This window comes from Corvus moneduloides, chromosome 2 (genome assembly GCF_009650955.1).
Source record: "Corvus moneduloides isolate bCorMon1 chromosome 2, bCorMon1.pri, whole genome shotgun sequence".
NCBI classification, from domain to species: domain Eukaryota; kingdom Metazoa; phylum Chordata; class Aves; order Passeriformes; family Corvidae; genus Corvus; species Corvus moneduloides.
Genome location: NC_045477.1, coordinates 120,314,898 through 120,340,138, shown reverse-complemented (window position 1 = coordinate 120,340,138; position 25,241 = coordinate 120,314,898). Strand labels below are relative to the sequence as shown.

The 25,241-nt window shown below is 42.8% G+C and overlaps 3 protein-coding genes across 3 annotated transcripts; 1 reads left to right on the top strand and 2 right to left on the bottom strand.

Annotated features, from left to right (window-relative positions):
* Positions 1-722: 722 nt before the first annotated feature.
* HMGN1 (high mobility group nucleosome binding domain 1) lies at positions 723-5,616 on the bottom strand. The gene is made up of 6 exons (XM_032101100.1): positions 5,482-5,616; positions 5,150-5,182; positions 4,996-5,025; positions 4,862-4,912; positions 2,914-3,045; positions 723-1,608 (listed from the first exon to the last, which is right to left on the bottom strand). The coding sequence occupies exons 1-6, from the start codon at positions 5,494-5,496 to the stop codon at positions 1,561-1,563; spliced, it is 309 nt and encodes a 102-aa protein (XP_031956991.1). The 5' UTR covers positions 5,497-5,616; the 3' UTR covers positions 723-1,560.
* A 123-nt stretch (positions 5,617-5,739) lies between these two features.
* On the top strand, positions 5,740-11,816 carry GET1 (guided entry of tail-anchored proteins factor 1). Its single transcript, XM_032101099.1, has 5 exons — positions 5,740-5,900; positions 7,760-7,925; positions 8,728-8,795; positions 10,026-10,140; positions 10,798-11,816. Exons 1-5 carry the CDS (start codon positions 5,811-5,813, stop codon positions 10,869-10,871), a joined length of 513 nt encoding a protein of 170 aa, XP_031956990.1. The 5' UTR covers positions 5,740-5,810; the 3' UTR covers positions 10,872-11,816.
* A 1,108-nt stretch (positions 11,817-12,924) lies between these two features.
* On the bottom strand, positions 12,925-23,585 carry LCA5L (lebercilin LCA5 like). Its single transcript, XM_032099919.1, is given in 8 exon segments — positions 12,925-13,056; positions 13,059-13,567; positions 15,143-15,266; positions 15,541-15,644; positions 17,845-17,938; positions 19,567-19,704; positions 20,708-21,222; positions 23,388-23,585. Coding segments are annotated over 8 exon segments (1,779 nt in total). The 5' UTR covers positions 23,551-23,585.
* Positions 23,586-25,241: the final 1,656 nt, after the last annotated feature.

Genomic DNA, 25,241 nt, shown 5'->3' with positions numbered 1-25,241 from the left:
GAGCTACATCGTGTTACTATTAAATTAAACCAACAAACATGGTACCTGGAAGGGTGTGTTGGGGGAAGTGAGTTAGAAAAGTGGCATCAATTTCCAGTTTTGAAATATCCAAGAACTTGAAGCCAAAGCCAGGTGTGCTCTGTGAGGAACACACGTGATGGAACAGGAGCAGGTTGTGGTTTAAGGTTGGGAGACTTCCTATAAAAAAGTTAAACATTGCTTAAATATTGAAGAGAGAAAAATGGTTAAATTCTTTCTGAAATGAAAGTAGTGATTAAGTTAGAGGTGAAACTAAAGTGGGTTTTTTTTTTTTAGAAATAACTACAACAATCTGAAAAAAGCACTAAAAATGTACAGGAAGCAGATACTGAGCTTGCAGGTGTTACTTAAGAGCATAAACAAGTTCTGGGGTAAGAGGGAAAAAAAAACTAACAAAGAACAAATGTTACTGTTTGATCGTGGCTCCTCCCAGGACAAGGTGACAGTTGTCTGGCTGGCATCTGATGCTTACTAATTATTGACTTTTTTAAAGCAAACAGCAGCAGCACAAAGCTCTCAGCATTCAAACTACAAGTTTAGATTAACACTGCAATTCTCCACTCCCTGAATTGCCACCCTTCTCTTTAGAAGTACATTTTTAATGCTCTGAAGGACACAGTTAAAAATCCAAACCACACCACTCAGATTGTGAGTTCACAGTCAATGCAGGAGCTACAGAAACATCCTTTCATAATCAAGATTTATTTGGCTTTTGTTTGGTGATCACAAACACTATCAACAATTTTACAATAGTTTTTATTCACAGAGCTTTTTTTCATCTAAAAACTAATTCTGTTTTTTTTTCCTAGCACTATTTCAAATATTTTTCAATATTTGTAGACAAGCTGTCCTTTAAAACTAGATGTGAAGTTCCAGTATCTCAAATATTGACATAACAAGTTCCATCTGCCAAGCAGAAACTTTTACTTAGACAGTATTTAAAGATATAAAAGTTTCCAATCTTTTGCATCACAGCTACAAAGTTGTTGGAAAAAAATAAAGCTGCAACTACCAAAAATAACTTTGTCACTGATATACATCACTCAGCAAGAAATCCAACACTAGGGAGCAGTTTTATTAGATAAGCAGTTCTACTGATGGTACAACCATAGATAAAGATAAATAACTAAAATGTTAAGACATTCTCAACACATCGTTATGAATTCCAAAGTCTGATCTGTGCTATGCTTCATTTTATAGGATAGAAAACTGTCCCTCAGAGTCTGTGGAACATGAGGCTTAATCAAGGCCTCAAAGCCCTCTCCTTAATTAACATGCCATTAATTTCTGGTTTCATAGAAAACAGACAACCAATACATCATTTTACCACTTAAAAAAAGCATTTACACTTATCTAAATATGTAAAAAAATGGGTTGAGTTGGGATTCTCTCCTTTTTAAAAATGTGTTTTCTAGAACTACTAAAAAACTTGCATTTACAAAATAGTTGATAAAAATATTCCTCTGAATTGTACAAGAAGAAAGGTTTAAGGACCACCAGTTACAGATGTGGGAGCAGGTGTCACTCAGACTTCACTTCTTTCTCTGCAGCTGCATCAGGTGCTGGGGTCTGGAAAGGAAAAAAACCCAGAACACTTCAGGAAGTTTTTAATGGCTCAGACTTAGTTAGGAGTGGTTTTAATGCACAAAGTGACACACAGGACAACCCTGACTTGTTCCTGCGGATTTCCCTTGAATCATGACCTGCTAAACCAAGCTGTCACAAAAAGGCTCCTTGGATCCATCAGGATGGACTTCAGGATGTTGATTTGTTACTAACATACACTGCAAAGGATTTTAATTGGAATTACTGCCTTTATGACAGAAGACACTTTAGCTTTTACACAGCTGCAATTACACATGAGGTGTTTAGAAAATACATGAGGTAACACTTCATGCCTTTAAATTTCAGTGCCACACTTAAAATACTCTCAAATCTTAACCCTGTTTTAATTCTTAGGAAACAGTAACATCCAGCAGGATAGACTCTGCCTCTTCTAGACTTTGGTACATTACACCTAGAATTTTGGGTGGTGTGACCAAGTCACCATCCATTCCTGGTAAATTTACATAATCTCTACACCAGTGAACTAAAGAGACCCCAGATGAGAATGGTGCCAAATTTGGTTTCATTGCTGAAATATTCCAAACACAAATTAAAAGACCAAATTGTGTGACTGTGATAATGCCAAAAATTGAGTCAACTGAAGAACTCGTAGTTATAGCACAACTTTTTCACATTGCAAGCTTGCAAATGACAAAGTGTTACCCCAGAGTAAATCCTCTTGTTCACTGAAGTACCATCCTGTACCTTCCTTGCCCACCAAACCTCATCACCTACCTGAAACCAAAATATTCCACTAAACTGAAAATGAGTGACACATTCACTGTCACAGAAACATGAGACCAACTCTAGGCCTGTTACCACACTTGCGTTTCATCCAGCTGCCCTGGTAAGAGGCACTGCTTTTCCCTACAGATCGTGTCCTAAATTTGTAACTGAATTACATCTGCATTCCAGGAAAATAATACAGCGTGGAGGATGCTGTAAGTTACCTGACCAGTGACTCCAAAAAGTTCAGCCACAGGGCCACTTTGGCACTGTGGTGCAGCCAAGACTGACCTCGCACAGTCACTTCTCCAGCAACTCACTGACAGTTGTACTTTGTCCCTGCACCAACCTGTCTCTTCTCCCAGCAGTGTCTGGCAATGTCACCTCAACTTTGGTCAAATCATTTCAACTCTGGCCTTTCACTGAAGACTCTTTCCAGGCCCGAGAAAAAGGAATATTTCATTTATCAAAAAACTTTTGTAAAAAACTTCTCAGTAACAGCAAATGCAGACTAAAACCCAAACCCAGCCCTCCAAACTTTACCTCCTCAGTTTTAGCTTCCCCATTTTCTGCAGGCAGGTTGTCCTTTGTCTGTTCTTGGTTTGTCTCTTCTGTCTGTTTTCCTTTAGGCCCCTTCTTCCCCTTTGACTGAGCTTTCTTGTCCTCGGATTTATCCTACAAGGAAATACATTTCCAGTAAATAAATTATGACCTTCCAAGTAAACCTTGGAAATAATAAAAAGCACAGAAAACCAAGATGGATTTTTCTAAGCTACCAACAACTCCTGATCACCCGCTTACAAAATATTTCAGAATTACATAACTGCAACACATTGACTTCTGTACTTTGATTGCCAAAATGTATTTTTCTCCACTAATATCTATTAAAAAAGCCCACTAAGTAACTCCATAATGAGCAAACTTCTCCCAGCTGGGAAAAAAACTGTGAGGAAAGGTTTAAAAAGTGACAAAATTGATGCAAAAAAGGTTTTTTTGATGAATCAAATAAAAAATCTGACTGTTAATTAATAGCTTGAAGTAGTCAAGTATCACACATGTCAGCCAACATCAATGAGCAGGAGTAAGTGTAGATGCATCACAGACGCTGCAAAAAAAAGGAAATTACAACTGCAGTAGCATTGAAAAGCTTCCCCAAATTCTTCAGGCTTACAGCCTTGAGAGTGGGAACACACTGATACTCAAACCACCGGAATGAAGGTGCATTCCTGATCAGTAACCGCTCGACAGGATTAAAACAATGAAAACATCAGGAAGTCTGCAAAGAAGAGTATTAGTTTATCTGAAATTAGAGAATCACAGAACAGTTTGGGTTGAGAGGGACCTTAAAGATCATCTCATCCAACCCCCAACACCTTCCACTGTGCCAGGCTGCTCCAAGCCCCAGTGTCCAGCCTGGCCTTGGGCACTGCCAGGGATCCAGGGGCAGCCCCAGCTGCTCTGGGCACCCTGTGCCAGGGCCTGCCCACCCTCCCAGGGAACAATTCCTGCCCAATCTCCCATCCAGCCCTGCCCTCTGGCAGTTTGAAGCCATTCCTCCTATCCTGTCCCTCCATCCCTTGGGAATTGTCTCTCTCCATCTTTGTTACTGACTTCCCTCAGGTACTGAAAGACCACAATTAGGTCAGCCCAAAGCTTTTAATCCATAAATCACAAAGAAAAGCTTATGATGACAAAGGAACACTTAACAACACAAACAGCAGCAAGCCAACAGACACAAGGCCAGTTTTAGTTCTCCCCAAAACCAAAGAATTTTACACCTCACTTACTGGCACTGTGAAAGCTGTGCTGAAAAATTCAAAGATCACACAAACCCACGTTCTTACACACAAATACCTGAAAGCTTGACCACACAAATGGAAACTCATGTGGTTTTTAAGTGGCTAACACATTTTTTTTTTCACTGTCCTAACACACTGCTTTAAAACACGAGTCTGTGTATTTTATCCCCTCGTTACAGTGATGAAATACAACCCTATGCACAGAATCACTGAGGTTGGAAAAGTCCTCCAAGATACTCAAGTCCAACTTTAACTGAGCACCTGTCAACCAGACCAGAGCAGTCAAACAACATCCAGGCCTTCCTTGGACACCTTCAGGGATGGTGACTCCACCACCTCCCTGGGCAGCTTTTGCACTGCTTGACAAGCCTTTCTGTGAAGAAATTCCTCCTGATGTCCTAACGTACAGTTGCTTTGACAGTCAAGTAGTTCCACCCAATACCAAACCACAATGTAACATGCATGGATCCAAGCCCACGTTTCCATGCAATGCTTGGAGCTTAACAAGGATCTACACACACAGTGATGGAATGTACCTGTAAATACTGGCAAAAGCACATTAAAACAATACTTCAGCCAAGTGAGTGTTCCCACCAGGAATAAAACCATTCCAGCACGGTGCACCGAGGACACAACGCGGGATGCACCCAGGCACCACCACCTCTCCCTCCCTTTTTCCAATTCACTCTCACCTTAGCCGGTAACTTTTTGGCTTTCGGCTCTGCTTTGGCAGGCGCGGGTTTCTGAGGAGAGAGAACACGTCAGGCGGGGATCCAGCCCTCGGGGACCCCCTCCCGGGCACAGGGCCTCGCCGCTCGGCACTTACCGCGGAGAGCCGCGCCGATCGCCGCTTGGGCTGCGGGCGGGGAGAGACGACGGAGACGGAGAGGTGAGAGAGAGAGAGGGAGAGAGAGAAGGGCGTGAGGGGGGGGCGGGCCGGGGGCAGCCCCGCCTGCCCCGCCACCCTGCCCGCTCCTTACCTCCTCGGGGGCGTCCCCGTCCGCCACCGTCACCTGCAACACACACGGCGCGTCAGCGGGGCGGGACCGGACCGGCCTCTCGCCGCTCCCCGCCCGCCCCTTCCCGCCGCCGCTCCCGGACCGCGAGTCCCGCCGAGCCCCCCCCCAAGCCTCCCGCTCCCCCAGCCCCCTCCCCGGCCCGCGGAGCCGCCCGGCACAAGGGGAGGGCGCCGGCCCCCGGTACCGCCCGCCGCACCGGAGCCCGCGGCGCGGCCGCTTCCCACCGAGCCCGGTCCCCGCACGCCCCCGTCCGTCCCCGCCCGGCGGCTCCGCTCGCTGCCGCGCGCCTTCACCTTCCTCTTCGGCATGTCGAGGCTCCCGGCCGCGACCCCCGCGGCTGCGGCTCCCCCGGCGCGGCTGCTGCGAGCGCTGCTGCGGCTGCCTGCGAGCCACAGCCCGGCTGCGCAGGGACGCCGCCTCCCCCCTCCCCATCCCAGCAGCGCCAGCGGCGCCGCAACAGGATCCAGCCGGATCGGCGCGGGGCGCGCCCCGCCCGCCGCGCGCACCGCCTCCTCATTGGCCCGCCCGCGTCACGTGGCGCGCACGGCCCCGCGTCCCCTGGCGCGGGCGCTGCCGCCGCTCCGCCGGTGCCGGGGCCCCGCCAGGGCCGCTGGCCGCTTCCATGGCGGAGAGCGGCGCCTGGCTGCTGGTGCTCAGCGTCGTGTTCCTCTGCAACGCGCTCAAGATCCTCCTGCCCTCCTGCTCCTCCGTCGTGAGTGTGGCACCGCCCCGCGCCCGCCGGGGATGGGGAAGCGGGAGGGGGGCGCGGGCCCGAGGATGGCTGGGGCGGACCCCGGGTCGCGGGCAGGGCGTTAAGGGGATCCCCCCACAGCTGAGGGATGGGGGAACTGCGCGGGCAGTGGTGCCGGTTGGGGGGAGCTCCCGGTGCCCCTCCCGCACCCCCGGCTGTGACGGGCAGGGTCTGGTCCTGCTCCTGGCCTTGGGAGAGGAGAAGCTGATGCTGGCCATGGTGGAACACAGCCCCGTGGCTCGGTGGCTCCCGTAGCCCCGGCTACACCGGGCGCTGAATTTATCAGGGGTGAATTACCGGTGTGTTTAACGATGCTCCTGAGCTTCCAGCCCTTAGGATGGATCACGAAATCATGGAATGTTTGGGCTGGAAGGAACCGTAAAGATCATCCACTTCCAACCCCCCTGTCCTGGGCAGGGAACCTTCCACTGGGCCTGGCTGCTCAGAGCCCCATCCAGTCTGCTCCTGAGCAGCTCCAGGGATGGGGCATCCACAACTTCTCCGTTTTCGGGAATAGGAAGAACGGCTTTGCTCGGTCTTGCGTGTTTTCAACAGATGGACATTCCCATTGTTGAGATGGGAGATCAGTGGATATGGAGATTAAGGAGTTGAGCCTTTGTAGGAATAAACCTTTAGTCTCAGCCACTAATCAGGATGCCCTTGTTCTGATCTGAAGCATTCCCGTGGAAGTGTGGATAATGGAATTGAGGACAAATAAACTCTGTGACTGCCAGACAAACTCACATGTGTACAAAGGTGCTGAAACCCCTGTTGCTCTGCTCTTCCATGGAAATAACTTCACTGGCACAGAGATCAGTGTGCACTGTTCAATAATGGACAAAAATCCTTTAAAACTTAAATTACCGTCTGCAGTTTGAGAAGCTGAACTCAGTGTTACTGGAGATGACTGATGAAACAGCCCTGTGAGGGGTGCCTGAGGGCGTTTGGTTTGTTCAGTCTGGAGGAGACAGAGGTCAGAGCTCCCCGGGGGCTGCAGCTCCTCCCAAGGGACAGCTCCGATCTCTGCCCCTTGTGACAAGTGACAGCACCCAGGGAGCGGCTGGAGCTGGGCCAGAGCAGGCTCAGGCTGGAGAGCAGGGAAAGGTTCTTCCCCCAGAGGCTGCTGGGCACTGCCCAGGCTCCCCAGGGAATGGGCACGGCCCCGAGGCTGCCAGAGCTCCAGGAGCATTTGGACAGCGCTGCCAGGGATGCCCAGGCTGGGATTGGTGGGGGGTCTGTGCAGGGACAGGAGGTGGAATTTGATGATCCTTGTGGATCCCTTCCAGCTCAGGAAATTCCATGATTCTGTGAAAATCTGTGCTCAGCTTTCTGCTGTGGTTTGAGACTGAGGGTGGTGTTAATGCTCTCACTGACTGCAGGCCTGAGAACAGCACCTGTGGGGAACAAATTACTTGTGTCTTAGGAAAGCTGGAAAGATTTGCTAAAGAACAGCAAGAAAAAGATTTTGTGTCCTTTGTGCCTTCATTCCTATGGCAAACAGAGTTCATGAACCGCCAAGCTGGTGGTGCCTCAAGAAAAGAAATTAGGAAAGTAAAAGAAAGGGAGAAGACGTTGGAATACTTGGCTGCTGGAGCTGGAAATGGGAATCATTTAGGTTGGAAAAAACCTTCACGATCATTGAGTCCAGCTTGAGGCTGTTTCCTCTCATCTTGTCACTTGTTCCCTTGTTACCCAAGGATTTCCTGCGTCTCACTGAAAGGGTCTTTTTTATGGGAGGCTTTTGAGATCGCACTTTATATGCATTAAAGCAAAGCAGTGGAATTCTGGATCAATAACTGATAGATTTCTTCACTTCTTAGATATCCAGACTGCTACAGAAGGATGCAGAGCAGGAATCCCAGATGAGAGCTGAGATCCAGACCATGAAGCAGGAGCTTGCCACCATCAGTATGATGGATGAGTTTGCCAGATACGCCCGGCTGGAAAGGAAGATTAACAAAATGACTGACAAACTCAAAACCCATGGTACAGTTCCATGTCTGCTCCCTTTTCCAAAAGGAAAAGCATTTTCTGGTTCTGAAAAACATTCTGTCAAGAGTGGTTTCTGTTTTAAGTATTTATCTTTCAAACTTGCCTTCCCCATCTTCCTTCCTTCCTTCCTTCCTTCCTTCCTTCCTTCCTTCCTTCCTTCCTTCCTTCCTTCCTTCCTTCCTTCCTTCCTTCCAAATTCCTTCCTTCCAAATTCCTTCCTTCCTTCCTTCCTTCCTTCCTTCCTTCCTTCCTTCCTTCCTTCCTTCCTTCCAAATTCCTTCCTTCCAAATTCCTTCCTTCCAAATTCCTTCCTTCCTTCCTTCCTTCCTTCCTTCCTTCCTTCCTTCCTTCCTTCCTTCCTTCCAAATTCCTTCCTTCCTTCCTTCCTTCCTTCCTTCCTTCCTTCCTTCCTTCCTTCCTTCCTTCCTTCCTTCCTTCCTTTCTTCCTTCCAAATTCCTTCCTTCCTTCCAAATTCCTTCCTTCCAAATTCCTTCCTTCCTCCCTCCCTCCCTTTTTCCTGGGCTTCCCTGTGTAATTATTTATTCTTTCTGAGTGATGCTGATCACTGAGTCCTGTTTTGAGTAACTTAAGAAAGAAATGACATAACTACAGAATACAGAACTGGCAGTTTGTTGCAGAAGGGTGTTTTTAATATAGCTGTAAGTCATTTGGAAAGAGATTTTTAAACAGGGTAATGTCCGGCCTTCATCAGTGAAATATTAAAAATTACTAATTTTATGTAATTCTAATTCACTATTAGAAGTAATTGAAAGTCGTATTTTTTTTCTTTAACAGTGAAAGCACGAACTGCCCAATTAGCCAAAATAAAGTGGGTCATAAATATTGTATTCTACATATTGCAGGTAAGTAAGTGTTTTGTTATGGATACAACTTAACCCAAATCCTCAGCAGTGTTTCAGTTCTCTCCTGGTTTGTTGGCCAATGACTCAGGGCTCCCCCAGCACAGGGAGGACGTGGAGCTGCTGGAGAGAGGCCAGAGGAGGCACCAGGATGAGCAGAGGGATGGAGCAGCTCTGCTGGGAGGAAAGGCTGCGAGAGCTGGCATTGTTCAGCCTGGAGAGGAGAAGCTTTGGGCTGAGCTCAGTGTGGCCTTGCAGGGCCTGAAGGAGCTGCAGGAAAGCTGGAGAGAGACAATTCCCAAGGCATGGAGGGCCAGGAGCCAGGGAATGGCTTCCCAGTGCCAGAGGGCAGGGCTGGATGGGAGATTGGGCAGGAATTGTTCCCTGGGAGGGTGGGCAGGCCCTGGCACAGGGTGCCCAGAGCAGCTGGGGCTGCCCCTGGATCCCTGGCAGTGCCCAAGGCCAGGCTGGACATTGGGGCTTGGAGCAGCCTGGGCCAGTGGGAGGTGTCCCTGCCCATGGAAGAGGTGGCACTGGATGGGCTTTAAAGTCACTTCCAGCCTAAACCATTCAAAGATTCCAATGACACAGAGCTTGTCAAACAGAAGGAGTTTCTGGAACTGGAAGGGAGATGCTGCTGATAAAGTCTGGTGGTGGAGGATGGAAGGAGTTTGGACTTTAATCACTGGGGTTTTTTTTTTTAATGAATGACACCAAATCCAGGAAAGTTCTGCTACATGTAAATATAAATCTGGTTTTGAAAACAAAATACGCTTCTGCTGAGGATGCGAATCTCCACCTACAGCTGTCACTCATTTCCCTACAGCGCCTCATCAGATTGTCTGTGGAGTTCTGACTTGCTGCCGAAGAATTTTCTGCTAACAAGGATGGCAGTGGTCAGCCTGAAGATTTCTTTAGGGGACTGTTAAAGTGAGTTGCATCTGTGGCAGGCAAAAATTCAGGCTGAAAAGAGTCATCAGAATTTTACAGGTGCTGTGAGTGTGTTTGCTGGGCTGGAACCAGGGTCTTGAAAGAAAACAAGTTCTCACTGCTACCTCCTAATATTGTGTATAAATTTAAGGTCATACTGAATCTAAAAATATTTTGAAGAAGATAAAATAACAAAAAACCAATTCCCTTTCATCAGAACTCATTATTTGCTGTTTCCAAATAGCACGGGGAATGTACTTTGATGTGTATTATTATCCAAACTAATAAAAATGTCCATTCCAGGCTGCCCTGATGATCTCCCTGATCTGGAAGTACTACTCTGAGCCAGTCACAGTGCTTCCAAGCAAATGGTTGGCTCCCCTGGAGCGCCTGGTGGCCTTCCCTACAGGAGTGGCAGGTAAGGAAAAGGGCATTCCCAAGCCCCAAAGCATCCATGGATTAACAGCAAGTCCCAGAGCACAGCGGGGAGTTCAAATATTTGAGCAGTTCTTCCCTGTGTGCTCAGTTCTGGTTTCTTGAACTGATCATGAAATTTTGTCATCTTTGTTTCCACCCAAACAGATCATTGCCCTTATCTGTATTGAACAGAGCCTGGGGAAGATTTAAATTAGAAAATCAGAAAATCACCCAAAAGGGATTTTTCTTCACAGGTGTGCTATGAACTGCTGTGTACTTAAAAAACAACTGATTGCAATTTCAGAGGAAATTTACTTCTTACCTCTCTCAAATCCTAAATTTAGGTTCAAGCAAAGTGTTCTGTGACTTGCCAGATGTTTTCTCTTGGGTCCATAGCAGATGGTTTTAGCTGTGGGGTGCACTCACATTTGTGTATTTGGTACTCTTTTCTCAAGATAAATGGGTATTTTTTTGGGACCAGCATGGATTTATCTCCCATCTCTTGAAGAGACCCTTTTGTATATAAAGAGTTTTGTTCCTGTTGGCGTCTTGAATTCTGAGTTTCATTTTTTACACTTCCAAGGTTGTTTTCAGCTGCACAGGTGCCTCAGGGTTGTTGATCCAACAACTTCAATCATGGTTTCTCCCTCTTTTCCAGGAGGTGTGGGGATTACCTGCTGGCTCGTGGTCTGCAATAAAGTTGTAGCTATCATGCTGCACCCCTTCAGCTGAATGAATCCCAGCAATCCACAGAGTCCTCAACTGCATTTGCATCATCACGGTTTTAAATTAATTAAAAAAAGAGAGAAAGGGGAGAGTTGTCTTTCATGAGACAAGGTCTGAGACAATCCCTGTTACTCCACTTGGATATCAGTCAGTATTCCTTTTGATTTCTCTTCCCAGACTTTGTCTTTCAGTTTTGAAAGAACAGCATTGCTGGTTATAGAACCTCATTTTGGGTTTATTCATGGCAGAACCATAAGGTTTTGTCATGGCTTGTTGTCACCAACATCTAAAAGTGTTGGATTTGTGGTTTTAAATTGGAAATGCGCTGGCATTAGGAATCAGTTTGGGAGCTTGGCTGTTTCTTTGCTGTAAAATGTGGTAGCTTCACCCCAAGGTGGGATCATGTCTGGTGGTGCCAGAGGGCAGAGGGAGGTGGTTTGGTTGGCTTGGGGCAAAACGGTTTCCTTGTGATTTTTTTACCCCAAAATTGGAATATTCTTGGGCTCTCCTAAAAAAATAGATGTGTTTAATCGGGATTTCATCTCTTAAGAGGCTCCTTCAGCTGCCAAACACAGGCTGCTGTCAATGAAGCAGAAGACAGTGCTGTTCCTGCAGAGGTGGTGCTGGTTTAGCTTCCCACTCTGGAATTCCCACAGAGGAATGATCTGTTCTGCTGTTCCAGGGCCTTTGCCTCCCTGCAGGAAGGAAGGGGCCAGGAACCCTCCAAAATTGGCACTGCCTTTAAAAACCAGTTCAAAAGGTCATGTTGTGTTGTGTGTGTATATGGATTAAATGGTTTTTGTTTGGTTTTTTTATGTTAATTTAAAAATCGGGATTTTGTATTGGGGATGCATTTAGCAAACATAAAAATAAATATCAAGGAAAAAATGTTGTGATTGAATGTGATGTATAATTGTGATTTTATTAAGGAAATAAAGCTTTTCAACCCATCTTAGGTTTCCTCATCACTTTTTTAATGTTAACTGCAGTTTTTCTAAAAAACCCACAAAAACCCCACAAAACCCCCAAACAAACAAACCAACCCAAACTGACAAACCAAACTCCAAACTCACCAAAATCCACGCCAGAACAACCCCCCCCCCATGTTTGTGCATGAGGAAATACTGTTTGAATCAACTGAACTAATTTATTTTTTTATTTTTCTAAACTTTTGAAATGTTGCTGCAAGCAAGTTCAGCTCTGAATGTCTTTATCCTCTTCAAAAGCTTTTGCAGTGTAATTTTTGCAGTTTTTTTCAAGTGCTACTGCCTTTAAAAATTAACAGAATACCCCTAATTTTTCTGAACTTCACATTAATTTAGCAAGTATTTCATTAATTACTGTGAGGAACAAAACACAATCCTCCTCCCCTTGCTTACATAACCTTAAACAAGGATTTTTAGAGGCTTTTTGGGGACTGGCTATGCCTGACTTCTCCAAAACAATACTTTCCTCTTGCACATTCATCTCTGGATGTCAGCTGGGGAAGTTACCAGGCAAACTGCTTTGATAAGTTCTAACAGTGGGAAAGAATGAGGCTTTAGAGGTTTCTAATGCTCGTGAAAACAATGTAAGAGCAAATTATTTTTATAATCTGTGAATTCTGGAAGCTGTTTGGGGAGTGAAGGAACTAAAAAATGTTTTCTTTAATGGCATTGTTGGTCCTTGTCCAACAGTGGACCTTATGAAAGCAGGCTGACAACCACCCAGCTTCCAAATTCCAGCTCTTTGGGAATGCAAAAACCTGGAAGTTACCAAACAAGGACTAACTTTCACCTGGTAACAGGTAAAAATGTTAAAGAATTTTTACTACAACACATTTTCAGGGATACACAGCAAGCACAGAATGTTCTTTTGTTGTTCTGGAAAAATCATGGAAAGCAATTGCCAGCGCTTGTAAGGTTTAATAAACATTTAATGAAAATAAAATGTTTTTTAACAGTCTTAATGTTGAAATTTTCTAAAGGTAAATTGATGTACTTAACTATCAGAAATAATTAGTGTATTCTCAGGAGGTTGTTTTAATGAGGAGCACTGGGCTCTTCCCACTCCGACCCCGTCACGGAGTTTGGGATTTGCCTTGTGCCCCCCCCACATCCCTCCCGTGTCTGCCCTCGCCCCTCTGGTGCTGGACCCTGCGGGGTTGTCTCCTTGCAAACAGCCCTCCCCAAAGAGCTCCTTCATCGGGTCTTTCTTCCTCTCAGCCAGCGTCAGGAGGCTGCAGCGCTGCGCTCCAGAGGCGCTGTCCTGCCTGGCCACGGCGATTTGCCCAAAAGAAGGTTCATAGGCCCCGAAGGAGATTTTCCCTCTGGACCCAGCGGTGTCCCTGCAGCTCTGGCCCGCCTGTCTCTGGCTGCACAGGCTGCCTGCTTTGGATTTGGTACCTGATGTGTGAACCCCCTGGTGCAAATTCTCAACGGCTTCTGAGAAGATGTATTTACTTTTCAGCCTAGCAGGGATTTTCTTTGGAATTGCACCTTCACTCCTGGCTTTCTTCTTTTGCTGCTCATCTGGTTTTTTCTCTTCTTTTTCAACTTCTTCCACTGCATCTCCCTCTTGATTGTTCTCTTTTACTCTGTCACTTTCAGGATTTTGTTCAGTTTTCATCAGAATTTTCAACTCCTGTTTGAGAAACTCTGTCTCTTTTTCCATTTCTTTCAGAAATTCTGAACAAGCACGTTCTTCCATCAGTAGTTTGGCCCCTGAAATATTGTGGGGTTTAAGAACATGAAGAGTTATGAAGCCTTAAAGAGAGCAAGTATCACATCTTTATTTCACTGTTCCAGTTATTATTGATGGTACTTCAAATACTATTTATAATAAATACAACAGGGTGGGGCACGATCTAAGCAAGATCATTCTGCACTGAATCCAGGTTAATCTCTTTACTTTTTTCATGATGTTGATTTAATTAAATGAATTTAGCTGCAATTACAATCAGTGATGGCTAAATACAGTGCCAGAAAGGTCATGTACAATGCAACAGAGAAATCAGGTGAGATCTGAACTCTAATCGTCATTTTCTGATTTTTAAGTGGAACTTAGAGATATGAGTGATTTCCTTTCCCTTAATTCACAACAGAGTTGCTTGTGTGGAGCAGAACATACAGCAACTCTCTCACCTGGAAATGAGGGGGCTCCACTGTTCAGCAGGAAAAGGAATGTGTGTACAGTAATGCCATTTATCTGTGCAGGGGACGACTTGTAATGGATCCTGTGCTCTGCAGAGACTCACAGAATACCCCCAAAATAAGATGTAATCCAAGCTTTGAGGAGAAATAAGAAGTTTCAGGAACTAAAAAAGCCAAGGAAGGCTTCAATAAAAGTCTAATATCAATGAGAGAAACTCAGATTTCACCAATTTTTCAGAGATTCATAGGGAGCATCTGAAGACTTGTGTTTTCTGTCAGTTTTAAAAGGGCATTTCAAAGACAAATGATGAGTTTGGTTATCTGGGGGCCTCTGCAAAGGCTGCAGGCTGAAAAGGCAGAGTACAAACCTCAGGAGTTAACACATCCCAGCTTCCAGGCTCCAGGAAGTGCCCAGGCATCACCTGTTTCACCTGAGTAAATGTGTGACCTGGAGGCCTCCTGCCACTTGTGACATATTTAGAAAGATGGCACTCAGACCTTTGCTCTTCCTACAAGCCTTAATGGAAAAACCAGGAATATTTCCAGAAAGAAAAACTTGGATAAGTGAACAGCACTGGGTTTTCTTCCCTCTGTTTTACAGAATTTCTTCAGAATAAAGATGTTTACAGATGAGTCCCTTGTATGTAAATTTTCCATGAGAACACAGTGGCTGAGATTGACATAAAATCTCTTTACAGGGATCACTGTGATGAGGAGATGCTTCCCAGCCCTTGCAGTCCTTTTCCTTTCCCAGCCATGGAAAAACACCTTCACACCAGCTGTGATGAAGATTCCCAGCTATCCCTTTGAGATCAGTGTTTGATTAGTGTGGATTAACAACTCTTAATTATCCTGTTACAGACAGAACACTGAATTTCTATCAGCCTGACCAGGAAGTACTTTGGGAAGAACAGCAGGATGGAGATGTCACATCCTGCAGAGCAGCTCTGCTGTCAGTGCAGCACCACCAGCAGCTGCATTTTCCATCCCAAATGGTTCTGTGCCTTCAGTGACACTTCATACATCATTTGGAACCAGTTCCTGTCAGCCAGGTGCCAGTTAATGGCTGTCAGACCACATAAATTACCAGGACTTCTGGTAATTTGCAAAGATCAGGTGAGTTTCTGAGAGAAATGTTGAACATACCTCTGTGTGTCCTGTTAGAAGTTTCTGGCACTGGTATTTTCTTAGTTGCTTTCTTTTCTTTTCTACACTGGGCATTTTCCTTTGCTTTACCTTCTCCACCCTTATCTTCTGAAGGCTTTTTCTCCTACAATTGGCCATTAAAGATAAAAATAATGAGGGAATGCTTGTTTAGTGACTTTTAAAAGAACACAATCAGTGCAATACTTATAAAAAGATTAGGAATTTCTATTGCTGTTACATTCTTATTTTGCGTCACAGCATCTTTTCTGTACTGTAATTACACTCATCCAAGGTGATGGATCAGGCTATCCAGGCATATTCCTGCAACTTAGGGAACAAGATACACCTTGGCTGAGAGTTTAAACAGGGGATTGGGTTTGGATCCAGATCTTTCCCACCTTTTTTAGCTGGATTGGATTTTTTTCTGTTTCCTGGTGCTGAGACAGCAGCAGCTCTCTAAAACTCTCTTTATCTACTTGTACTGATCTGTCTACTCTCAGACCTGTTGAATAGGACAAGCATTAGCAATACAGTAATTTCTGGAATTAGGTTGTTGGTATAAATAAAAGATATCTCTGACAACTGACAATATGTGACCAAGAATTTAAACGTTTTTTAATGCATATCTTAATGCCCTTGAATAAAAGAAATTATTTTTTCTGCCCAAACTATAAATGCTGAAACTGGAACAGAAACAGCAACCTGGACTTCTGAGCCTTTTTATCTGTACATCACTACATCCTAAACACACTTACATGCATAAATATATATAAAAATATACTACAAAGTCCTGTTCAGACAGAACATGTACAGTCAGACAGGTGTGTCTATGCTCCAGAGCCCACATGGGCTCAATTTTTGGTTCCATTCTAGTGTAAATTTGAGAGGTCTGCTATGAAGCCTCAGAGTTCAGTTTCCTAAATGTGGATCTTTACGGAAACCAGCTCATCATGGGAAATGTTTAACACTGTTTGAAATATCTATGGTCTTTGGAAGAGATTCCAAGGGGAGTGACTGAATGAGACATTTAAAGAAATAGCTGGATATGAGATGGAGAAGATTAGTACATTGTCCCTTTACTGTATTTTTGGAATAATTTTGACATGAACACAGCAGCTGAGAAAGTTGCTACAACCACAACAGCAAAAACGGGATCTTACCCACATCCACACTGGCCCTTATTCCCAGTTTTGAGCTCAGAAATGAAAGGATAAAATGCATAAAAATGATGCCATCCCAGTGCTCGCAGTTGGGCGGTGAAAGGGACGCTGGTGACCAGTCTGGAATGGCTCTGATGCTGCGGGGGGAATTGGCTCTCCCAGCTGCTCCAGGAGTTTTCCCAGCCGGATCCGCGAGGCGTTTCCCGGCATCGGGACTAGGGGGCGCTGCACCCCCAGGTGAGCCGCCGCCACCTGCCCGCGCCCCGCTCCCAGCCCGAGCTCCTGGAATTCAGGGCTCCAGCCAATAAATCCATTCCAGTTACGTGCACAGAGCTTTCGGACCGCCCGAGGAAGCCTCCCTGCAGCCATTTATCAGCAGTGTTAAAAGACCCAGCTCCAAATTTCAGGATTTGTTTCCTGATGGCTAAAAAAAAATTTTTGTGGATGTTGACGAGAAAATAATGACCTGAAAAAGCAACTCCTTAGGAATCTGCTAAAGGAAAATTCAAGTCAAGAGTGAAAAGGAAAACAAGTTGTCAGCAATTCCAGCTCTGGGTTTCCAAATCCATTGACTGGCAGAGAATGAAACCCTTATTGTAAAAATTCCAGAGGATCGAGCAACTTTGCTTGGAAGTTTTCATTACAAAGTATCATGTCTCTCTCCAGCTAAGCTCCCTTATCTTGCTTAAAGGAAAGAAGAATATTTAATTATTTAAATAATAACAGCGATTTAAGTACCATAATTGAATAGCAATATTGTACAAGGCCATAGGTGAGTAAAATTTTTAAAAATGGTAGTTATGTGGTGTAACTGAAACAGGAATTCAGAGTTTCATAAAAAAAAAGTCTGACTTGGGAATATGATTTTTTCTTAATTTTCCACCTTAAAATGCCAATCTTTTCCCTGTAGATCATGGCAGTTAAGGCAGAGTTAATGGGTTTGCAAAGGCAATGAAGAGGAAAGAAATAAGCAACTGAGTGTGATAAGATTTTGTACTGCTGCCATAACTTGAGGAATTCTGTGAGCAGCATTTCCAGCAGACACTTTGCTAAGTGCTCTTTGGTACCCCTATGAAGGAAGTCCTGATTTCTGCTTCAGTTTAGGAGCAGGAATATCTGATCAGTGTTTTAAAGAGGTGCTTTACCCAGGGAAGTCCATGTTCAGATCATTCAATCCTAAATTCTGGGCGTACTTGAGGCAGACTGGGGCATCTCAAATAGGGCTGGTTGGCTTTAATCAGCTGAATCCCACTCCAGGCAGCTGCCCTTGGAATGTTGGATAGCCAAGGCTGCATGTAACAGATATTTCTCCCCAATATCTATCTGAGCATCCATGTGAAAGAAATACTCTAAAGAGCTCTTTCTTCCTTGGTAGAACTTAAGTTACATTGTTCTTTTCTATCGTTCCAGCGTTTAACCTTCCTAAACCTTTTCAGCCCATACAAAAGCACTACTTTGGCATTTAATTCGGAATATACCTCCCCGTTCTGAAAGAGTGGAAGTGTCCTTTAACTAAACAAAGGAAGATGATTACAGACGTACTTTGGTCATTAGGTATCCAATCACTTCTGTCCCTCAGGGATTTTGGCATCCGATTTGCATAAATATTCCTTATGTAAAGTTGCCGATCCTTTTCCTAAGAAGAAAGAGACACAATTAAGCTTCCAATATGCATTAAAAATTACTCCCTAGCAACTCAATTTTCCCATGCTGGGTGAAACCCATCAGGGATTTCACCTTTTGCCAGACCCACGTGGTGGCTTTGTCGTTTACATTTTTTCCAGACTAAACATTTTTTCCTTTACTTCCTCTTTTTTTGTTGATTTTTTCTTTAACACATTTACTCAGTGCCCTTGTCAAGTGCTCAGTTGTTCCACAACCTGTTGCTCTGGTGGTGACATAAACTCCAGAGGCACATTTTGATATTTATTTAGCAAGATTCCTCTTTCCTTAATGAAATCTTCCTTAAAAACAGAAGACAAATCTCAGTAACACTCTCACCACACCAGTTTTCAGTGGGAAAAAAGAGGAGCTTCATTTACTTAGGAAAATTACAAATTATCCTGGAAGTGGAATGGCGTGAAATAAGACAGGTGCCTAAAACTATGAATTTGTAAGGATAAACTCTGTTCTGGCACAGAAATAAGGTTAATAAACATGTCTGGTCTTCTTTGTGCAAATCAGTAGAAGATTTTGTGGATCTAAATAGAAAATTCCGAGACCTGGAAACACAGAAAACTATGTGGAAAAAAGATGAAATAGAACTATTTTAGAGAAGTGTTAAGGTGAGAACTCTACTTTAGAATAATTTGCATTTGGGGACAGTTTTATATTAGTGGCCTGAGATTACAATTGTTCTCATCTCCCAGTTCTGCACATCCAGGAGGAGATCAGACTCTGACAGGGAAATAGCACTGCCAAGTACCAGAAGGAAACTTCTGCACCTGACACACAGGGAAGAGGGATAAATAACACCCCTGTGCAGAAATCTAAACCTCCATGAATCCTCAGGAATTGCCTGTCCTGCCCTTCACAATATCTGGGAAAACTCCCCTTAATGTCTTTCACAGACATTTGATTCCATTTGGGAAGAGAAAACTCCCCCATGGGATCACCTTGACACAGAAATGCATAAATAAATGTATTTTAACTGTGTTACAAACACAATTATGAAAAAGCCACAAGGGATTCCAGGTTTTCTGGAATATGTACGGGTTTTATTCATTACAACTCACATGACATCCCATTCCTGGCAGTTTTGGTTTCATTTCCTTTTAGTTTTCCTGTATGTTTGATTTACAAGTATTACAGAAAGTGCTGAACTGGACCTATTTGTCCCAAAAACATTTGTCTAAAAACAAAACTGGAAATTGAGCGAACTCTTGAAACATTTCCATGCAAAGGTCTAGTTTTGCAGGTTGTAATATTTGGCTCATTTTGATTTGTTTCTGTGAGGGAGCTCATTTAAAGTGAGTAGATTAATCTATTTGACCCAGAAGTAGCAAAATGGTAGCACATTGGTGTGGATTTGGGTTCAATTTCTGAGGCATTAATCTCTGTTTCAATTCATTATTGAACTATTTCTAACAAATAAGCCCTACAGTAATGCCAGAATTGGACATTTTTGGCTTTTTTAGTAGATACAGACTCAAGCAGGAAACCAAATTCCGTTAGTAAATACTATAAAAGAAGCAAAAGGAATAGGTAACATTAAATACTTGAATTTTCTTGTAGAGACAGAAGCCTGGATAAAATCTGGAATACCTTAATTTTTTGCTGAACAATGTGAATTTCCATTAGCAAGTTCTTTGTGATCATCCCAGCTTCCAGGAGTTTTTTACTCTCACTTGCCAGCTGACGACTAAAGGTGCTGTTGTTCAGCTTCATCTGCATTTCCAGACTCTTAAAAAGTGACAGATTTTACCACATGGATGGACTCAGTGTGACAGTTGAAAAATTTCAGTTCTTGACAGACTTAAAATGTAAGTGTGATAATATAAGGAAATTTAAGCTTATAATGATATATAATAACAGTTATTATCATTTAATTATAATAATATAAATAATATTATAAATTATATTGTAAACAATACATGAAATTATAATGAAGTATCTGAAAAATTGCTTTCAAAATAAGAAAAATATAATTTAAACCCTAATTTCACTAAGCAAAGGAAAAGGTTTTCTCATTTAATCACAAAAAATACATTACCTTTCTTTGGATTAATAATCATCAACCATCTTTGAGAAACATTAAGGCTTTCTATTCACAGAGACCTATGAACTGTGGCAGAATAAGGAGGCTTAGAGTAAATGAAAATTTGGTAATTTATTGGGTTCTTTATCTTCAGAACCCAGTGCCATGCACTGGAATTCTAAATCCTAAAACTGTAGGGTGGACACCCCACCCTGTGTGCTTTTTACAGCTGCTCATTAGGACTCCTGGAAACAGAAGGTTTTTAAAAGAGGGTCTGCATTCAGCTCTTAATATTTACAGTTTCTCTTAAGATTTCCTGGCTCTTTATTTAATTCTGTGCATAACGGACCCCATAGAAATGAGAAATTAATTCCTGGAGGACCATGGAAATTTGACTCTTTCAGTTTTGTATTAAAAACTGTGTTACTGTGTTTTTTGTGCCAGGGTCAGTGAGAGTAAAGAAACATGAGCTATTAAAAGGAGGTGAATTACCTCCTCTTAAACTTCCTTACACTTGGGACAGCACTGGATTAAACAGCATCCAGTGTTACAGGATTATATCAGAATCATTCATGTGATAAGCAGCCAAAAATTTTCCACTACTCCTGCGCCAAAAGCTCTCCTGCTCAATGGTCCTTGTGACTCCCTCCCGATTTAGGATATTCTATGGCCCTATATTCCACAAATACAATTCTTTGCAGGCATTACCTGTATTCTCTCATCCTTTACTTCCAGTGTTTCATTAAGGACTGACAACCTGTGATCAAGTTCCTCTCTCTCTGCAAGAGCTTTGTCTTCTGACAGCACAAGCAAGGTCTTCAAATCACCTTTAGTTTTCCTCAGCTCCGCTTCAACTTTTTTGAGATCCCTGGCTGTGTTTTTCTCGGCCTCCTGAGACACCTTCAGGAGTTTCCTTAGCTCCTTCATCTCGTTTCGATGCCCTGCTAGCAGCTCCTGCAAGTGGCTCTCTGCGTTGCAGTACCTGTCTATGGCCTTGGCGTGCTGGCGGTTGAGATCTTTCAAAGCCTGGTTCTCTAAGCTCGACACCTCGATTTTTCTTTGCAAGTCAAATACTTCGTTCTTCAGCTCTTTGATTTTGTGCAGCCTGGCTGATGATATTCGCTGGGCTGTGGTGTTTTTGTCCTGGTAAACCACCCCGCTCTGCAGGGTTAAAAATGAGGAGTTCAAATACGAGGTTTTTGCAGCCGGCCATTTCTTCCCTCCTGCATTGAGATCAGAGCAAATGGGCATTGATACAGAGAAATAATTTGAGACAAGCCAATCCCTGTGTGCCCCTTCTGCTCACATAAACTCCTCCTACTACTTAACTACTCCTAAAATGCTCACCCAATGACATAATTGTGGTTTCTTTACAAAATGCCCCAAAACTCTGATGTTCACTGAGCAGCCTGGTCTAGGACAAGGTTCCCTGCCCACAGCAGGGAGCTGGAACAAGAGATCTTTAAGGTGCCTTCCAACCCAAACCATTCTAGGATTGTGTGATTCAAATAATTCACAGATAAATGCATTAAATATTTTATGTCTCTGTGTATTTCTGTGGCTGCAGCAGACCACAGCTAGCAGCCAATGGAAATAAATCAATGGAAATCAATTTTCAATCTAAGTTTTCTCCCTGTAAATCATGCACTTCACTAACATAGCCACAATCTGAGGAACCAAATTCAACCCGTCAGGATCTACACCTTGAATAGGGGCATGGTAAGAAAACCCCAAACATCAGAGTATTCTACAGATCTGCAAGGACTCAAAAACCAACATGACCCCAACAGCACATGGTTAAAATCCCTGCAGCTGGGATTTCTAACCAGTTTTCTACAACTTTCCAGTCAGCTTTGAATTAAACTACATTTTTAATCAAACCTTAAATGCTCTTTGCATAGAACAGGTGTGCAGTTGTCTACATGGTTTCTAAACAACAGCTGAAAAAAATATATTCATGGGCTACTTCTCAGTGTGTTGTTTCCATTTCCCTCTCCTTATGGCCAGGATTTTGTGTGAATTACCCTAATTTTCTTTTCCTGAAGCAGAATTAGAATTTAAAAACAGTCAAGACTATAAATCTGAGTGTGTTCCCCTCTTTCAGGCATATATTCAATTTTACTACAGCTCTCATGGCATTTCAGGAAGTATTTTGCTGAAAAATTTATTATAATTTATAGATCACCTCATATTTTATGGATAAAACAGGTGAGGTCTGACTGAAAAAAACACCAGAATAAAAGGACAGATCTTTCCAAGAATTTCTGTTGAATCCAATGTTTTCTGTAACACAATTCCACTGCAGGAAAACTACAATAAGACCACAAATATTGCCACACAAGTATTTACAAAATTACATTATCTTACTATTTTATTTTGCCAGAATGGACTGAGAGGATGGAAAAGAAAAGGGCAAATACCTTCCTGCAAAAGCTGTCAGAAGTACTGTGAAATGTATTTAATTTCCAGTAGTCATGGACAAGCAAAAATAAACACTTTATCCAAATGATGTATGCCATCTACAAATATATACAATAAAGTATCCACCACAGGTAGAGGTCAACAATGATTTTTTGCTGACTAGATTTAAAAAATGTCATTATTTTTTCTGGTCTGCTAGTTTCTTGCCAGTATAGCTTCTTGACAGCAGCATATAATAACAGAGATTATAACAGAGACAATCAGTGGCTCTTCTCTTGTTCTTTTGATTGATTTCCATCTTGTAGCTTTGGTAAATCAAGATGAAATTTTGAAGCTCAGCAGGAAAAGGGAAAAGGGTTGCTGGTTTTCCACTGATTTTTTTCGATGTGGCCTGGTAGGATTTAAGAAAGGATGGGTCTAGATGAGAAAAGATGCAGATATGGAGGGATTCCTCACTGTTAACAGTGACATGGATTCAGTGTACATTTACGTATTTGTCCTGTATGCTCATTCCACTGAAGCACAAACCTCATTTCATATGCTACACCATGCCCAAGCTGGCCACAAAATGGCTGTTTTCTGGTCAAAACTGACACTTTTGTGCATGATTTTTAACCATTTTCTCATGGAAGGTTTTTTCAGACTCTCCAGGTGATTCATGGTCAGAAACCAAAATGTGGGAGTGCCATTTTCAGGTCCTTGAGGTAAAGCTGAGGAATAAGGATTGCCAAGGGGCTCCCACATGCCAGGTGATTATCGCCTTGGATCAATGAGTATTGTGGGATAACACAGTAGGGAATCAATCTCTCTCTCTCCCCTTCCCTTACTGGTGTTTGAAACAGAATTTATTATATTCTTTCCCTGAGAAACTGTTGTCCCTGTCCCTAATTATTGAAAAAAAAAAGCCAAAGAAAGGGAATAATGATATTTCTTAAGAGAGTCTCATACCACCAGAAAACAAAATTACCTTTTTTATCTCCTTGGCCAAAGAGACGCTGACCACATTTCTTTTTTTCCTTTTTTGTCTTGTCCTTTTTCTGTGTTTCCTTCTCTTCAATTCCTGGTGTTTCTAGAGGTTTGCCTCCTCTGACTCTTTCAGGTTCAGTCACTGACAAAGCCCTTGGAATCATCACTGTGAGAGTGTTCACCTGTATCTTCTCCAAGAGGTCACTACCCTACCTGTGATTTCATAATATTTCATGTCATAAAAATACCATTTAGTCACATTTTTCAACAATTAGACAGCGAGTCAGACCACAAGATCACAAAATTAACTAATCCCCTAAAATAGCACAAAAACCACCCTGGCTGCCATATTAACAGTAGAAGCAGAGGATAGAGAAGAACCTAAAGCAATTTTAATATGCATGTAAAAAGCAGATATTTAGAATAAAATAAATCATTCTAACTAATTTTCTAGATCTTTCTGAATAACTGTTATGCTTCTCTTTTTTTTCCTTTTTGCCCCCCCCTTTTTTCCCACCTTTTTTTTTTTTCTTTTATTTTCCTTTTCAAGGCTACTGGGAAGTACAAGAACAGATCAGTTTATTCTCCTGGCAGAATTATTTAAACACTGTAGTTCTGGTAAACATTGTTTCTTGGGATATGGCTCGAGATCCATTCCATTTTCTTACTGTTATGTTCCAATCCATTTCAGGTGAGGAGAGGCAAGTTTTGCCTTGAGCCACAATTGTGGAAAGAAATTAGGTTCTAAACACACCCCAAAAGTGAGATTAAAACACAAAAGAGGTTAAATGTTGGGATAAAAGCAATAATTCAACTTTTATTTTTTGCATAAAAGAGGGAAAAAAATTTAAAAGTGGGAAAATATATACTAATAGAGGCAAGGTCACATTCACCTCATAGCAACAACAGGGCCATGAAGAAATTAATCTTTCCTCCCTTAAAATTCATTTATAGGCAAAGAATCTTACACAGTAGGAGAATAAGTTGTATATTTTGGGGTCTAAAAGGAGCATGGCAACTGTAGAAAGGAAATTTGAGGGGGTTAAAGTGCTGTTTTAGTTCACATGGGCTTTAACACAACCCCTTCACTAACAAAATATGAAACTATTTTCTTAGAACCTTCTAACTCCTTCGTTGGCATTTTTGCTTTGTGCAGGCATTTCATTTTAAATTAAATTTAATCAAATTTCCTGAGGGGGAGAGGGGAATCACATAGCTCCCACAGAAAATTAAAAAACGTAATTCAGGATTGCACGGAACATTTTAGGCTGAATCACAACAGTTTCATTACTCTTAATTCCTTTGCATGAACAATTTTTCCATGTGCAATACTGAGGAATGCCACAGTCCTGCTAAATAACCCACAAGAGATGAAAAATCATACTTTGAGCATTAGGCAAAGCCCAGGTTGGTACATAGAACGCTATTTGTGTTTAAATTTGATTTGGCACTGCCAAAACTTTCTAGGCAAATTGTCTTTAAAGTAAATTACCTAAAATTAAACTTAAAAACTACTGCTTTAATTTGTTTTGATGAGAAGTGTGGCCTCATCCAGAGCAGGTGTTGAGAAGTAAATAAAATAGAAAAGGAGAAGACAGCAAAACCAAAAGTGAAGGACAAGAAACAGATATTAAATGAAAGATACTACAATAGAATTAAAAAGGCAGTAGCTGAAACAGGGCTGGAATGGACAAACTCCAGGAGAATTTATGTTTAAAAGGTGCAGGAATAAAATAATTAGGACCAAATCCCTGTGTCAAAGATGAAAATGTCCACCGGGACACACAATCCCACACCCAGCCCCATTCCCTGGCACACCCTCAGTGTCCACCTGGACACACAATCCCACACCCAG

Excerpts from the sequence above, each read along its gene's own strand:
- HMGN1 (XM_032101100.1), bottom strand. Across the intron at positions 5,026-5,149 it reads ACGGGGACGCCCCCGAGGAG|CCCAAGCGGCGATCGGCGCG; the intron begins GTAAGGAGCGGG and ends CCCCGCCCGCAG. Across the intron at positions 3,046-4,861 it reads CCAAAAAGTTACCGGCTAAG|GATAAATCCGAGGACAAGAA; the intron begins GTGAGAGTGAAT and ends ATTTCCTTGTAG.
- GET1 (XM_032101099.1), top strand. The coding sequence starts at position 5,811 with ATGGCGGAGAGCGGCGCCTGGCTGCTGGTGCTCAGCGTCGTGTTCCTC. Across the intron at positions 7,926-8,727 it reads TGACAAACTCAAAACCCATG|TGAAAGCACGAACTGCCCAA; the intron begins GTACAGTTCCAT and ends TTTCTTTAACAG. Across the intron at positions 10,141-10,797 it reads CTTCCCTACAGGAGTGGCAG|GAGGTGTGGGGATTACCTGC; the intron begins GTAAGGAAAAGG and ends CCTCTTTTCCAG.